The 16,931-nt window shown below is 37.6% G+C and overlaps 1 protein-coding gene across 1 annotated transcript in view; it reads left to right on the top strand.

Moving 5' to 3' along the window:
• The window catches only part of LOC112570820, a 37,394-nt gene that overhangs the window by 2,796 nt on the left and 17,667 nt on the right, over positions 1-16,931 (top strand). The window contains 22 exon segments of the mRNA XM_025249458.1: positions 87-167; positions 415-651; positions 1,037-1,247; positions 2,248-2,379; positions 2,739-2,858; positions 3,322-3,579; positions 3,777-4,040; positions 4,935-5,070; positions 5,366-5,504; positions 6,184-6,452; positions 6,836-7,048; positions 7,145-7,321; positions 8,096-8,594; positions 10,408-10,611; positions 11,054-11,248; positions 11,404-11,510; positions 12,023-12,152; positions 12,846-13,019; positions 13,409-13,505; positions 13,507-13,713; positions 15,072-15,330; positions 16,396-16,594. Of these exon segments, the coding sequence (XP_025105243.1) occupies positions 87-167; positions 415-651; positions 1,037-1,247; positions 2,248-2,379; positions 2,739-2,858; positions 3,322-3,579; positions 3,777-4,040; positions 4,935-5,070; positions 5,366-5,504; positions 6,184-6,452; positions 6,836-7,048; positions 7,145-7,321; positions 8,096-8,594; positions 10,408-10,611; positions 11,054-11,248; positions 11,404-11,510; positions 12,023-12,152; positions 12,846-13,019; positions 13,409-13,505; positions 13,507-13,713; positions 15,072-15,330; positions 16,396-16,594 (4,308 nt within the window).

Raw genomic sequence — 16,931 nt, 5'->3', positions numbered from 1 at the left:
AATGTATAAAGATGTATAAAACTAAAAGCAGCATGTTTTATTGATTTGTAACTTCAAATCTTTGTGAACTTTATTTGAAACTGCAGACAACCTAACACTGAATAACAAAGGAATTGAAGAGTGGCAGACAACTCGAGCTGTTGGATCTCCTGACTCATTTGAAGAAGGTAATTATTCTTGGATGCACAGAGGATAATATCATGGAATTTTCTGGTGAACAATACTCAAATGATATTTTTTTTTTAGCAAAAAATAAGACTTGGATATAAGTTAAAGTTAAATTTAAGAGACTTGTAACAAAAGAAGGAATAGAGCAAAGAACTGTATTTTCTTTATTTTGGGGCCATGATCACGGCCAGCATGACTGTGTGAGTCTGACGAATGATAAAAATGACTAATATGATTATTTTTCAGAGTCTGATGGCTTGACAGTAATACAGAAGCTGGCCAGATGTTCAATGGAACAGGCTGGTAAGCCTTGTGACCTCTCTGCCTTTGACCCTCAGACAGGAGCATCTTTGGTTGCCACGACCTCGACTTTATCCCAGTCCACAGTTTCTTTAGCCACATCCCCTTCATCCTTGACATCTGTTAATAAGTGTGGTCTTAAGGAGATAACTGGATCTTCAACTGGAGCTTGCCCTGACACAGGTAAATTGACTACTGTTGTACAACTACTCTTGTCTATCAAAGTGAAATTCCAAGTTGTTTTCTAACCTATTATAAGCCATACAGTTAATGAATAAGGCATAAAATGTCATTAGAAAATTTTCACTTTCTTTAAAAATATAAAAGTAAAGGAAACAGAAAAGGACTGGAAAACATCTAATGTGTAATACAGCAATACAAGCTTCAGCCTATAGGCCATTACTGGCAGATCTTATAGCTACTTGAATCTTTGTCATTTTTAATGCAAAAACTTTGCTGTTAAGCAGGAGTTAATAGGGAAACAAATGTTGCGAATAAACAAAAATCATGCACTTTAATTCTATTTGGAATCTTATCTGACTGCCTTATCCTCTCTTTTTTTGGCCAGATGGAAGATTTGAAAGTAATGTTTGGTCTAAAAACAAAACAATGACTGATAGAATCATATCATCACATAGCATGCATGCCAGACATGAGGTAAAGCAATGGTCTGAGCCAAAGACTGTGTACATTGACCTTCGTGGATTTGACCAGCACCGGGAGGAGGAGAAAGAATGTTTGGCCAGTGTGAAGAGAGTGCTTGGACTTGAACAGGAGAGGTAAATCATTTGTCTATGATCTTGTGGATTAATAAAGTTGTATTGTTTGTAAATTATGGCTGTGATGTCTTTAGGAGCACTTTAAGTAAAGCATTGAAACTGAGCCAGATAAGAAACCCATTATGGTAAGTCACCTGATATGCAGATCATCGTTCTAAGAGCCTTTAAGTAGACATCTTAAACTACTATTTTTTTCACTAAAGTTTTCAAGTTTAAATCTCATAATGTTTCAAAACAGACACATCTTTGAGCAAATAACAGGGCTTGACTGAGAACACTGACCAAACCATTGTGTTCCTGGGCTTGGTTTCATGAGGATCCTAAATGCTTGGTTGACTGCACTATCAAATAACTGGCAACTAATTCCTCCCAAAAATTAATACTGGAGAGGCCAGACTAAAATGTTGCACCCTGGCCCTCCACGTTGGGGTTTTGCTTTTTGGTTTGGCTAACAACTCACTTTTAAAAAAAAAAAGGTGTTACAGAAACCGCATTGCAGCACTATGCTCCTCAAGGGAGCAACAAGGAATAAACTAAACTATGTGTGATACTGATAAGTAATTTGTAAATTGTAGTCACATTTTTTTATAAAAAAATATTCAACTTACCTGTGACCTATGGCGCGGAACAGTGCTGCGGCTCACTGCTTGCCAATTGATCCCAGAACCATCTTCTAAAGTCTTATATGCAATATAAAACCTATCCATCAACAAAAAGAGCTCTCTGTTAAATGTGAGCAGCAGACTAGACCTGTCACATTTTGTCAGCATTCTGCTTTATCAGCTTTAAGTGGATTATAAAACATGATCATATTTATCTTGACTGCACAAGAGGGTACGTTTTCTTACTTTCTTGCTGATATGCATAGGTTTCCTAAAATGTAATGGTTTATAGGAAGAGTGTACCTGTAAACATCTCTGAAGTTTTACAAGTTTACTCACATTGATGTTTAGTTTAGTAAAAAAATAACAAGTCAAAATATGTTGAGGATATTTCTTAGCAACAGGGAAGATTCTAGCGATTCTGAGGACGATGAAAGTTGGATACAGAGAAGACAGAGAATAAAGAAAAGTATAATGTCCAGAGGCATTTCTACATCAGCTTCCTCCTCACTGTCTTCTCCCATTGACAGGTACACATCATGTTCATGCTGTTAGGGTCTGTTTGTGACTGAAAGTTAGAAAGAGGAAGAAGAGAGAGAATGCATGTGCATGGCTTGGGCTTATTTATGATATTTACCTGTTTAATATTTTTTTCCTTTCATTTTGAAATGGAGTTTTATTTGAATGTTATGTGACCATTTTTGGTGTACCAAATGATAAATGTTCAGAGTGAAAATCAAGCATTTTAACTCTTTTTTTCCCCCCAGCAATCTTTTTAATCAGCAGTTAAGCCATTGCATGGTTTAAAATGGCTTAAAATTTATTTGTTCTACTATAGATATTTCATATTACCATGTGTAAAACATCACAAACTGTTATTTGTTGTCAGTGCCAAACAATCAAAGCAGAGGCAAAACATGGACATCAAAAACAAGTCAGCTGTAACAACAGAAGGATTGTGTGATGTGCCAGTCTCAGTTCACACATTGCCATCCAGCACCATACAAAGGTTGGCTTGTCTGTATATCCTCTTGCCTTGTATATTGGATGCACAAGTTAAAATATGGAGATGCTGATCCAGATAAGTTCTTAAATACTTCCTTTAAATGACCGAACTTTCTGAAGAATTCTTGGGGAGATAATAGAGCATTCTGTGATAAATAAACAGATCAGTTTACTTTAGCTTTTTTAATTCTCTACAATTGTCTGCTGTGTCTTAAGAGATATATCTGCCACAGTATATACTCATTTATATCATGTCATCAAGACATATATGTTTGTTTTTATGTGAGTATAAGCATGAATGTATAAATATACTTAGTTTGTGTTCTCATTTTCTGAATATGTTGTTCATATTTTTCATTTGTCCAGATAACGTTGTACCTTATATAGAGCAATTTTTGGTAAAGTATGCTTTCATGGTCTTATAATTTTGTAGAGCTTTTGGTGGATTTTTTGTCTAATTTCGCCAGATTTGACTTGAATGGAGCCACTCACACTATGACAGAAGAGGGCCATAGTCTGGCAACCACAACCTTCCCATTGCCGACATATAGCAGCATGGGTGTCTCCACACAAGAGGATGATAGTGATGATAAACAAAGGGTAGAGGGTGATTCCAGAAAACTCAGCCCAAGATCAAAAGTCACTGATAGTTGTTGCAAAAGCAAAGACCAGCAGAACAGATTTTTTGCAGGAGATGAGAAATCAAGTCACCAAGGGACAAAAAGGTTGGCTGAACTGACTATGATGTGATAAGGAGATGCTATGGATGTTGGTAGGATTTGTGAGGTTCCCCTATAGAGTGATATATAAAATTTTGCCTTCAAAAAGTCAGTCGTTTATCAGCTTAGCTGTAATTACTGAAATTGAACAATATTTGTTCAGAGGAGGCTTTGCATTTTCATTTTCTGTTTTATATTGCCAGATCCCAACACATTCAAACTACTTGTGACAAAATGTTGCAAATCCAAGACACATCTATCAAGACAACAGTATTGAGTGGTACAGTGGTCACTCCTACAAGCTACAAGTTTAATGACACCTCTACATCTTCAAAAGATACCTATGAACAGATGACCAGTGCATCCGGAGGCAACATTTCTGAAAGAGCCGATGATAGTTGCTGTTCAAGGACTGAAGTAGCCATGATGAAGGAGCAGGAAAGAGAAAAACAACGCGGGGCAGATAGGTAAGTCTTTTCTGCTGAGCATATGCCTGAATGCAGTTGTGCACACACACATATATATATATACACATAGTGTTTCTGTGTGCACATGTGTGTACATACATTATTCAAAAAGTGTGTCTGTATGTGCACAGATGTAGATAAATTTATACCTATAGTATGTGTCTGCATGCATAGATATACACACTTTTATACATATAGTATTTGTGTATACACCTATGTATACATGTATATGTATATGATAACATATGTGCACATATACAAATATACCTTTAGAGTGCATAGACATACATTTATAGATTACATTTATATACATATGTATGCACAGAGATATACACACACATAGTGTTGTGTGCACAGATGTACAATGCACTTATATATATATGCACGTGTGTGTGTGTGAATGTACCCTGTTTCTTATGACCATTTGTATGCGCTATATAAATCATGCATTTATTATCATTATTTATTATTATTGCATAACATATTTGAGTACATATATATATGTGCACACATTAATGCAAGTATTGTGTGTCTCCTTGTTTCTGTATGATCATTGCATTTGCAAAGACAAAAACATCTTCATTATTTGCATGAAAATATTCTGTTGGCATTTAATTGTACTTACCTTTAAAAGACTAGATTAAGATGATAAATGAAAGTTCTTTCTTGATTACCAATAACTTTAACAAAGGTCTCGTCTTCACACAGTATGAGATTTGTCCATGAAATGAGTATCTGATAGAGAACATGCCACTTGTATGGAACATGCCACTTACCACTTGCAAAATCGATGTTCTCTCTTGCGCTATGCATCTGAAGACAGTGGGATTGATTTCCACAGCAACAGAGAGCTGTTTGTTTACTCTATCCATGCTTTTCACCTGGTGTTTTCAGGCTTGAACGTGAGAAACGAGAAAAAGAGAAGTCTGCCAAACTTCGAATGGGCCACAGCTTGGAAGGCCTGCGCCCTACAGCTTGTGTAAGTGGAACACAACCATGTGCAGAAAATACACCTGTACTTTTTGACATGGTAAGTGGGCATTTTTAAAATGAGAGAGAGAGGGGGTGAAAGAGAGGAAGAGACAGAGATAAAGATTACAAATAGAAGCAGACGCAATGGTTAGGCTGAGGGACTAAAATAGAAGATAAATAACAGACTGATTAACTAGAGGATGGGTAAAGGAATCATCAGACTCGCACTCAGTGTGAGTGATGGATGGCACTATTATAAATTTCAGCAAATGAAAACAAATGAACAGAGCAGTATATTATCTTTCATTTACTATGATGAAAGACATGCAAGTAGCATTTCTACTAAATCCTAGAACACTTCCTATGAGCCTCGCATACCAGTTCTGCCAACCTCACTACAAGGAGAGCCAACAATGCTGATTACAGTCACCCTTTCCAGCAATGGTGAGATTGCAGCCTTCAGCTCACATGCAAACAAGAGCATTGATAAAAGTAAGCACATATTCCTTGTTTCACTTATACTTGATAGAGTATGATATGCTCCACTGCAAGCTATTTGCAATGCAAATCTAGTACGAAATACTCTACAGCAACCAGCTGGCAGTGCCTTGGCTTGTCCGTCTAGGGCACAGCCTAGTTGCCTTTGAGGCTTATGGGGCTAGCCTGCAGGCATTATACTATGCTCTTTTGCAAAAGAGAATGGTGACATCATTAAAAAACTTTTAGTTTGCTTGTATGATGTTAAACTAAATGTATGGCCTTTGGTACCCATGATGGATTGAAGTTTGCCACCAAATGTATTTGTCAAAAACTGAGACTAAACTCGAATGTTAAATAATGTTCATCTTAGTTATATATTCCATAATATTTGCATAATTGTTGTATTTATTCAACTGTTTATTGTTTATGAATGCATTTCCTTGAGGTTAAAAAAAATCCATGTACCTACACATACACACATTCTATTGTCAGTGGGGCTAAGTGGTATGCACTTTTGTCTTATTCATATTGTTTCTTTTAGGTTAGAAAGTTAGCATAGAAAGTAGGACTGGAGTTATTTTTATGTCCCTCCACTTGCAAAACTTAAAACTTTCTGATAAGGATTGGGTATTCAATATATGTTAAAAAAACTTTACATGAAAATCTTTTTTTAAACAAAATTTTATTCCAGAAATGAATAATTTGTCCAGAAGCTACTTGTCGCTTGTATGCTGGCTGTTGAGTTTAATACCTCCCAACTTTGACCAAGTAAAGCAGTATCTACTGCCGCAGATGAGTTGTCCTGTGTACCCTGAGACATTCCCACCTTTCCATGTGATTGGAATGCAGCAGCTTTGGGTAAATGAGTCACTCTGTTTAGCCATCCTTGTGTGCCCTTCTCCAGTCTACTGTCTGCAGAAAGATGATAAAAAAGAACTTTCTAATTTAAGGAAAACAAAGGTGAGAAAATTTTTTTATTGCTGTATGAAAAGCTGTATTCGTTTTTTTGATTAATGCATTGCTGTATCCGATAGATATGTTGTACAAGCTGTGGGATGATTTTTGTGAAAGATAGTGGTGAATTTACCTAGATTTCTTTCTCCCAACACCTTGTCTCACACACATCTCTTTTTTGTACACAATCACACACACATACAAATATGGGCACACACACAAACATAAACATACATATCTTCATAAATCTGGACATATTTGCTTTTAAAGACATTCTGGACAGTGTAATTTAGTCCTTTGAGATGTACAAGCTATCAAAGGATTGGATCTGCAGCTGATGTGTCATAGAAGTTGTACAGGCTTCTCATCAAGGATTATCTCCTATGCAGAAAGGTGACAACACATCAAAGTTCTACAAGTTTGTAGATACCTTCCTGTCCCGAAACTCACTAAGCAGTGTGAGGTGTTGGAAACAGTACATCAGCCCGCCAGATACATCTTCTGCAGTAGATCAGGAAGCTGAAGAAGAGTTTGAACCTCCACTGGCTTTCAACAAGCTAGGTTCATCGGTCTGCAACAAGCCATTGTCCTCGTTCATGCAGGTTTGTAAAACATTTTATAATTTACTATGAATTACAGAATTTAAAAAAGATATCCTTGCAAAATGTATATTCATAATACATAATCTCTTGTTACAGATCCATACAGATGTCAGTGCTACAGACAAGATTTTCAACAAAGATGTTGGCTTTTTCTGGCAGACTGTAGACTCACAAGAAAGCTTTTATGAACATGGAGCAGGTCATATGAGTGGGGAGAATATTCTACAGAACACTGTTGTTATTCTGCATCATGAAGCCCTCTTTTTGCCAAAGGTTTGTCACTTGTGCTCAGGGTCTGCTGGATTTTTTTCTCTAAATGTTCCTGTTAAAACAATCCACACTTTGTAGCAAACCGATTTTGTCACAGCATTTGCAAAGTTTTTTTTAGAGCAGAATTTGCTGCAGGCTGTTGATTATAAGAGTCAGTTTAAATTATCCAGCTTAAATTGATTAACACTCAAAACTTTACCACGTAGTCAAAATGGGGTTAATAGTCGTTATGACTTCAAAAATTTTGCATAGAATTCCACCAGTGAAAGAAAAGCAAACATCTGTGCAACAGCTTAGTTTACGTGTTTATTTTTTTAAGATCATATTTTGTTTTAGTATATTCTACCCTTAATTCATTCTTAGAATGCCAATAGTTTATTAAAATATAGTACTCTACTGCTTGTTAGATCCCATCACCAACAATGGTGGGAATTCATTCCAAGTTGCCAAAAATGGTTAATACTTCAACATTACCAGTATTGAGAAAGAAAATGACAACAACAAATCCCAAGACATACCTTCTTATGAAAAGGAAATAGTTTATTCAAGAAAAAAATGAAAAGTTAAAAATAAATGCACTCATCTAAACATGAACAAATAAATGAGTTCATTACTTAGTGAGTGGATGCATATATGAGGCAATGTGCTAATAAGAAGCAAGTGTTAAGAAAGGAAGAAAGAAAAAAAGGATAACATTATAATATTAATATGTAGATTTATCTTAACACAGCTAATTTATACACCATATTATTAATATGTGGATTTATCTTAACACAGCTGGTTTATACACTTCTGGAGACAGTGACTTTCAACTGCTGTGACATCTGTGGTTTGCGTGTTTTGTATCCGGATGAAAAAGTCAACGGCAACTTAATGTCTATATTTGGTACATACATGGATTCTACACAGAGGTTTTATGGTGTGTCGCCAGCATTGGCTCTTGCCATTCGAGGCCCCAATGCACAAGACAAAGTAGCAAAAATTATTGGTCCTTTGGACTACAGAATTGCTATCCAGACAGACCCAGATTGCTTGTCAGCTGTGTTTGGAAACTTAAGAAGCAGGCTCAACATTCATCATGTGAGAATTCTAGACCACACCACCAGTGAATTGGTGTTTTGGTTTGGGGGTCGCATTTCCAAGGGTGCCAGCATGGATGTGGGTTTACCATACAAACCAAAAGATAGCATGCCTAATGCTGTATCCAGCAGCTCCTCATCAGGCCAGCCTCATTCCAAGAGCAAGAAAGGAAAGCGGCAAAGTGGAGTTGATGCAGGTACAGACACAGTTTTCCCTCTCTTTTTTTTTCTTACACCTTCCTTCTCATTTCTCATCTGCTGTTCTCTTACCTGTAGTTTGTACTCTATGTTTTCCTTTCTTTTGCTTTAATAATTCATATTTTTCCCAGAAAAGAGTTTAGAGAGCTGAAAGAATCTGGTGCTTAAAATGAAAACATTCTCTACTGACTTAAAGTATGTTGAGTTTTTCTGCCTCCTGTTTGTGATGATTTTAGAGCTTACCTTGTAGTAGTGTAGTGGCTTGCGCACTTTGCTGACCCACAGAGCTATGGTGGCAGGAGCCTTGTGCTTCTTGCAAATCTAACCAAGCCAAACAGGTTTGTCAGGGGAGAGGCCAGCCTAGAATATTACACCCTGGCCCTTCAGGTTGGGTGTTTTGCTTTTGGTTTGGCTAACAACCCACTCGTGTAAAAAAGAAAAGCTGTTACAGAAATTGCAACAGTACCACAACATGGGCCTGGTCAGGAAGATTCCTCTCTAGAAGAGCTTACGACGCATGCTGGTGAAAGCCTTAGGGAAGCCCGCTTGCCGACTCAATCTTTTGATGACAAAGGCAAGAATCAGGGTAGGGACCTGGAACATCAGGACCCTCTGTGAATGTGGCAAGTCAGCTCGTGGCAAGTGAAATGAGAAAATACATCAGGTTTCTTGCGTTATGCGAAATGGAATGGAAGTGGCTAGACCAGACCAACATCAGGAAAAACCATTATTACTTTGGAAACAAAGACTTGGACCATGATCATACCCATACCCATGATCACACAGCATACACAAACCGAACTGAGTAAGCTAGCAGAGGAAGCAGAGAAGACCGGTTTAAAGGTCAACAGAAAGAAGAACGAAGTGATGAGAATCAGCAACAAGCAGGAACTCCCAATCGAACTTCGAGGAAAGAACATTCTGGAAACAGACCACTTCACATATCTGGGGAGCATTGTAAACAAGGATCGGTGGAGGGAATGATGACATCAAAAGCTACATCAACAAGGCCAGGCACTCTTTCAGCAGTCTACGCCCCATCTGGAGCTCCCGAGCATTATCCTTCCACAGTAAGAACTGCATCTTCAACATCAATGTGAAGGCAGTCCTATTGTTTGGTTCTGAAATCTGGAGAGTGACAAATACCATCAACAACAAGCTCCAGATCTTCACCAACTGATGCCTACTCCATATTCTTATAATAAGATGGTCTGAAAAGATCTCCAACAGCAACCTGTGGAAAAGAACTAACCAGAATGCCACTAGCCAAGACATCAAAAAGCACAAATGGGGCTGGATAAGACACACCCTGCTCAAACCAGCTGACACCATTGCCAGGCAGGCACTTGACTGGAAGCTGCCCAAACCGGGTCCACTGGCGAGGTGTTGTTGTAGCCCTATGCTCCTCAAGGAGTAAGAAGGACTAAACTAAAGATGTGTCAGAATTTCTTTTAAAAAGAGTAGAACCAAGCATCCTCATTTTTCAGTCTGAGTTGATAAGATCTTAACCATAAGGCTGTGGAATCTATACGTTAAATGGTTAAAAAAAACTCTGGTAAAGGGGAAGAAGAGTATGAAAAGAAGAAAATTATTTTAAGAGCTGCTTCATTATTAACTAGAAACATTTGTGTTGTTTCAAGAGCATCTTACTAGCAGGAGAAACATTTGATGCAATAGACTGTAATTTAAGAAGTTTTTGTCTGTCACCATGTGTTTCATTAGAAATATGGCATGGGAGGAAGTAGGAATATTATGCTCAGATGGCATTTAATTAGCATATTTATATTTTTTGCCGTGTTTGGATGTTATCAGAAGAGTTTTTGATGCAAGAAGCACCCCCTAGACCTCCTGCAGCTCTCAGTGGAACTACAAAAAGCCATGTCATCTTGGTTATTGCGCCAGTTGTGCCAGTATCTGTGTTGGGGCTGCTAATACAAGCAGTTCAGCAGAAAGCTGGGTTTCAGCCTCGAGGGATTCGTCGCTTGTGTCTATCAGTGCGACGTGCAACAAACATTGGTCAGTTATAGAGCTGGATAAAAATAACGTGTTGCTTGATGTGGTGTCTACTTCTTTGTGCTCTTTGTTGAAGTTGTCTATTCTGGTAATTTGTAGTGCTTTCAGATTGTAAATTTTTAGTGCTTATGGGCTTTCCTTTTTTCTGGTCTTTTTTCCAGCTTTTTCACTCTCTGTAAATTCTGCACTTGCAAATCTTATATATTTGGAAGAGATGAAGTCTTTAATGCAAGTTGTCATGTTAAGCTTCTATTCTTTTCCACTTTAGGTGTGTGTGTTGCATATTACTTATTTAAGCTCTTTTTGATACAAACAATACAGACGTTTCTACTTATACAACAAAAATATGTCACACAACAGAAAAATAAAATATTTTGAGTAGCGCATAATATTTAAAGATAGAGAAAGTAAAATGATGTGCTTATCTGCCCTCCACATTGTATAGGGATTCCAGATGAGCACCACAGTGTGTTCTGCCCGGGCATCAATTTAGAGTTTGCTGCTCTGGACAGCACAAAACAGCAACAAGACAGTTTAAGCCCTTGTACAGTGCTCATTCTCGAAAGAGAGAATGCTTCACACCATACTGCAGCTCTTTGTGAAATGCTGGGAATTGAGCTTAAATCTCAATATATCCTGAGTGAGTTAGACTTTGTCTTTACAAATGAAAAGTACTATTTGCATATGTGTACAGTCATATGTGTAATGTTTGTTCATGCAAATGTGTGTGTGTGTGATGCATCATGATGCCTTTGCAAGTGTCGTTCTTTTCACAATATATGGTTTGATTGACAGGTAAAATAAAAGCCCGGACAGGAAGTACAGTTGAAACAGAACACTTGCTTCATGTGCTGGATTATTCTGAAGCTGTTCTAGCTACACTTGGTGGCCACTTCAGTAAGGTACAGTCTGGCAGAAAATCCAGTCTGTGCAACTGTCTTTTGATCTGATAATGAAGAAACAAGATGATATCAAAAAGTTTTATTCTGACCCTATACTGCAGTATCCAGCTTCTATATCTCTTTTTTCTCTCAGATACATGAATACATTTTGTTACTAATGCTTATTCTTTCATAACAGAAGCCACCTAATCTCTATCATTCAGCTTTGGTGCAGACAAAAAGAGGTGGTGAACTTCTATTTCCAGAAGACCACACTCAAACAAGACATCCTGTCTTGATAAGACAGATAATCTTAGGTTTAGGAAAGCATCAACAAGACAATATAAAGTGTTTAGAAAATTCTTGGTATTACCAGCACATTAGTTTCCAAAAATAAGGTTAAAATTTTACATTTTAAATTTTAATATCATCACAACATTAATTTTATCCGATAGAATTAGTTAAGATTGCTTTTGTGTGAAGACTTAATAATAATGTGGGGCTCAGTTTCTAGTCCTTTGTTTCACTGGCAGTGCCCAGAGTTTGATCCATGTGGCAGTTGTGGGAGTCATGACCATCTGTACAGCAACAGTGAACTGGAGCAGGTGGTGGTTCTCCTACTGCTTGGCAGAGAACTGCTGAAGGAATGGGGAGTGTTTCTAAGTAAGTGACTGCAGCAATATTTGACAGTTTAGATGGTTGTGGAGGGGAGTGATAGCTCAGAGCCTTACACAGAGTAAGCTACAATAGTCTGTGACTAAAGGAGGTGAGCATGTATGCATGATAGTTTCAGTCTTACACAGAGTATGCTGTAGTCTATGACTGAAATAATTTAGCATATGTGTGTGTATATATATATATAAATTATGATAGCATTATGTACACAATACATTGCAACTTTCATTGTATATAAAATTGCTATTCACGCGTATACTACGTTGTAAAAGCTCTCACCGTTAAAGGAATGCACAGGAACTAAGAACTGAATGGGAAAGCATGAGCTGTTATGTCAGTCCATCTAGCAGCATGCTTGTTTATTATCCACCTTTAACTTTGTTCACCCATTGCTTGTGTGTCAGGATATGCACTTGGCTAGCATTAGATTACATAGTGGCCTCTTGATCTGCAGTAGCCAGCTTATGTAGTGGCTTCACAAACAACCAGAAGATGGAAAGAGGTGCAAGTCAGTTTTGTATTCACTGAATTTCATCTTTTTTGCTGAACACATCCATCTTTAATATTAGTGATTTTTAACACATAAACAAAGATACTTTTATCTCATCATGCTCAATCACTTGCCTTATTGATATTCTCGCTACCAGAAGCTAACTGACCAACCCATTTCTGTTTCCACAGGACAACTTCAGTCACAAACATCTGTATCACTTGTAGACCAGACAGAATGGTGTGACTATGAATTGCTTGGAATAAAGTGGCTTCCTCATTTGTCACCCTTCCAGGCAAGAGAGGTAACTCCATTTGAACTGGGTGATAAGGACTGGAAAAGCAGTGTTCATTTCCTTTCAACAGGTCAGTACATTTGTTTTGGGGAAATCTTTGGTCAAGACAAACTGTATAGCTTACCTTTAATTTAATCTGTTAAAAATTATATATTGCACTGCTGTGACTGGCAAGTATGAGAACTGTATTCAACAAAAATATGACATTAATAAAGATCATTAATAAAAGCGACAAAGTGAGATTATTGTTAGTAGTAATAATTCTTATATAGCATTGTTCCCTATGAACTTCATGCCGCTTTACAAATGCAAAGACACAAAATTTATGTGCATTAGTTACATGTGCTTACCAAAACATATATTATCCTAGAATTTTTTTCTCTAACATTTTGTTTTCATTTAATTATGTGCTTTCATCACACATTGCAAATATACTTCACAATGTTTTTCATAATACAGCCCCAGCACTGGTTCTGGCTCTTCGGGGTGTCAATGCATTCCAAAAGCTGGAACATTTTCTCTCTCCCGGAGCAAACCACTGCAGCCAAGCAAATTTCTGAATCAGCAACTTTGAAATCTTGCACTTTACACAAAGTGCAACATCCAATGAAGCTGATGACCAAGAGTGCTGATGAAGCCTACACTTTGCTACGGTTATTTTTTGGGAGTGATGAAATTTTTCCAGATGCTGACTGTCGGTGTCTGCTACAGTACCTTCCGGAGTCCCGTCACTACCACAGTAGTAGTGAATGGAACCAACTAAGGTTAGTAGATAAGTGTAAAGGTTGGCAGGCTGGCCAGTTGTAAAGGTTTGGGTTTTCCTGTCGCACAATTGATAATTAATCTGACCAGCAATTGACCACACCTAATTACAACACTCACTATTTCGTTACAGCACATACATGCAATTGCTCCATCAAGAAAGTAGATATGCATATATGTAAAAGAAAATGTAATTAAGTAAAAGAAGACATAAATCATATATACATAAATAAACACCAATTATCTCAACAGAATGGGGCTGGCTATAGATAGCAGTTTGCATATATAATTCCAGTTTGTGTATGAACAAATATATATTCACAATTATAATCCACATTCCTTTTGGAAGCTATGCTCCCACCAACTGAAACAACATAAATTTGTTTCTTACACTTAACATCTCCTCGAGATGGACCTCTGCTCGCCTGCATGCAGAATCAGAAAGTGATGATTCTCTTGTAGTCTTACTATATGTGGGGTGTTCCTGGTCACCCTTTGATCTTGGACCGATTCAGGGAAGTTCGCAGGTACTAAAACTTTTCCACCTGGCTGCTGTGTGATCAGACCAGCATGTCTCTTGTCACTGGTCAGATTTATGGGCCCTGCCTTAACCATCCTTTCAGGTCATAAACAGGAAGTGTTGCAACTTGACCAGTTCACTGTTGGTGGTCTAACCAAACTTTGCTAAAAGTAGAAAATAAGTTTTTTACAATAAGTACCTAAGATTTTTGTACGAGGCATGCTTTAACTACATCAACAGCAACAACACCCTTTGCTACAGAGAAGCTGTGATTCTTTGAATCATGCACAAAGAGTACACAAGACAAGGCCATAGTGAAAGCAGCTATCTGTATGACAGGATCATGCTATATATAGAGATGTTACTCTTTGTCACCATAAAACTGACCTTTGGTTGTTTTTTTTCTGTAACTTTGAAAAGCTTGATTAGTACATTTTCTGGTCCACATTTTAGTCTACTAAAAAATGCATTATTATAATAATAAAGATGATTATACAAACAGTATCTAGATGATGTTTTGTTATATTATTTCTGCTATTTTTATTATTACTGTTGTTAAAACTTTTGAAGTACATCTTTGATGTGGCTCTTCAGCATGAAAAACTGAGGTTTAAGGCCACTAGTTTCAGTCTGGCTATTATTTCATATCATCTGTAGCTTTCATTATAGTCATTTATTGTACAGTTTTCCACTGTTCATGTTGTTCATGTAGTAGGTTACCATTTGGATCCTAACTGTAATGATGTAGAAGAGCACAGTAAAAATATTCATTTATTTATTATTAGTCAAATAAATCATTGGTGCGTGAAAATTAACCTGCTTACTTCTGTTTACAAACAGAAATGCTGAAAGACTGAAGTCAAAGCTGCTTCCTAGACCTAAGGACTTGCCAGGTGTGCGTCAGGAGTTGATATTTGAGCAACTGTTGAGTGGTCCTTCACCGATTACTACCTTTCTACTCATCAAGCCGGGTGCAGCCACAAAACACCTGGCCAAGATTGTGCGCAAGGTTGTGCACGAGGGATTCAGAATAGTGGGTCTTCATCAAGCAGTTATGACCAGGTCGCTGGCTTGCAGCTTTCTGGAGCTGGACTATCAGGTGACACCAGAGAAAAGACACACACACACACACAAAACAAACAGGTTTGCATGCACTTAATAATAATAATGGTTATAAAGTGCCTCACCCCATGAACAAAGCTGGGCTCAGGGCGCCATGCATATATGAAGTCACCCAAGCATGCTATCAAATCCATCTTACAAAGTCATCTCTGTCTCTTAACTGTGATCAGTCATTTGGTAGGCATGAAGAGTGCGCCAATAGGGTGTATGTGCCAGCTTGACCTATCCTGTGTCCCTTCCAGGAGGTCTTTCAGCTTGTGGTTCATCCACTGCTTGATGTTACTCAGCCACCACTTTTTTCTGTTTTCCTTGTTGACGGCCTCCCTCCAATCATTCTTGGAAGACCTTCTATCTTGGTGGGCTCCATTGCAGGGTTGATGTTTTGTTCCGTTTGCAGTCTCAGGAAGATCCAGGACAGGACCGGCAACTCTAAAAGCACACTTTTTGCAATCTTTTTTCCCCTGGAGTGAGCCAAGGGGGTGTGGGGTCGTTTTTATACTGGGCCAGAACAGATCCAGTATGGTATGTGTCTTGATGCGACTTATCTTGTACTGTCTTTGGGCTTAATTCACTAGGGAGCACCCATCTCCTCATAACAGGTACCATTTATTGCCTCAGTGCTCTGGCTGGTGCTTTTGTTGAGAAAAATCTTTTGTCCGGGTGCCCAGTTATCACGCTGATTCTTTTCTGTTGAGATTGACTCCCTTAGCATTTATGTCCCCCAAGATTACCCACAAGGCAGTAGGATCATGTACACCATGATTGCTTTAACCACCAACAGCCTCAAATTCATATACAGGTACAATAACAAATGCATCCATATTCAGGTAAGGTAATTATCATGAAACTATTTAGGATAAGGAAAGAAGGTTCATGATTGACTTCTTAACTACACCATGTGGGGCAAACATAGTTTTCCTCTTTTCTGTGAGTGTATTATTCATTTCATTCTGTTCAAGCACACAACATGCTGAAGTTCTCTAGAGTTTTATCTGGTTTTTTACATATTACTGTCTGTAATAAAGAATAAACGTGTCTACAGGTCTCTGCACAAGAACTGGAAACCCATTTGGATTATCTGACTTCAGCACCAAGCATATACTTGTGTCTTTACCGTGAGAATGCTGTCAAAAAACTCATTGATTTGATTGGACCAGAAGATCCACAACTTGCAAGGCAACAGAACCAGTTCTACTGGAGAGGAGTTGTTGGGATAGATGTTGTGCACAATGGTTTATATGGTTGGGCTTTTTAAAAAATGTTCTTTGATTAATAGTTAAATTTTATTATAAATCTATTATTATTAGCATAAATTATCTTGTTTAGCATATTAACATGCTATGATTATTATTAGCTTAGTCATGTTTGTAATTGATAACATATTTACATGTGTAATGAGCATACTGGCACATGTGATCAGCATACTTGTGCATGAGGTTAGCATATTTATGTTTGTGGCAATGTTGCATATATATCAGTATGTTTCCATTTATGCCATTTTTCAGAGAAATCCTGTTTTAAGCTAAAACTGAGTCAAAATTGTCAACTATTGTTCAGCTATTTGCATATCTGTTTTAG

The sequence above is a fragment of the Pomacea canaliculata genome, linkage group LG8 (genome assembly GCF_003073045.1).
Source record: "Pomacea canaliculata isolate SZHN2017 linkage group LG8, ASM307304v1, whole genome shotgun sequence".
In the NCBI taxonomy this organism is placed as follows: Eukaryota; Metazoa; Mollusca; class Gastropoda; order Architaenioglossa; family Ampullariidae; genus Pomacea; species Pomacea canaliculata.
Note: the sequence above shows the minus strand (reverse complement) of the source record. Positions and strands in the feature narration are given on the sequence as shown.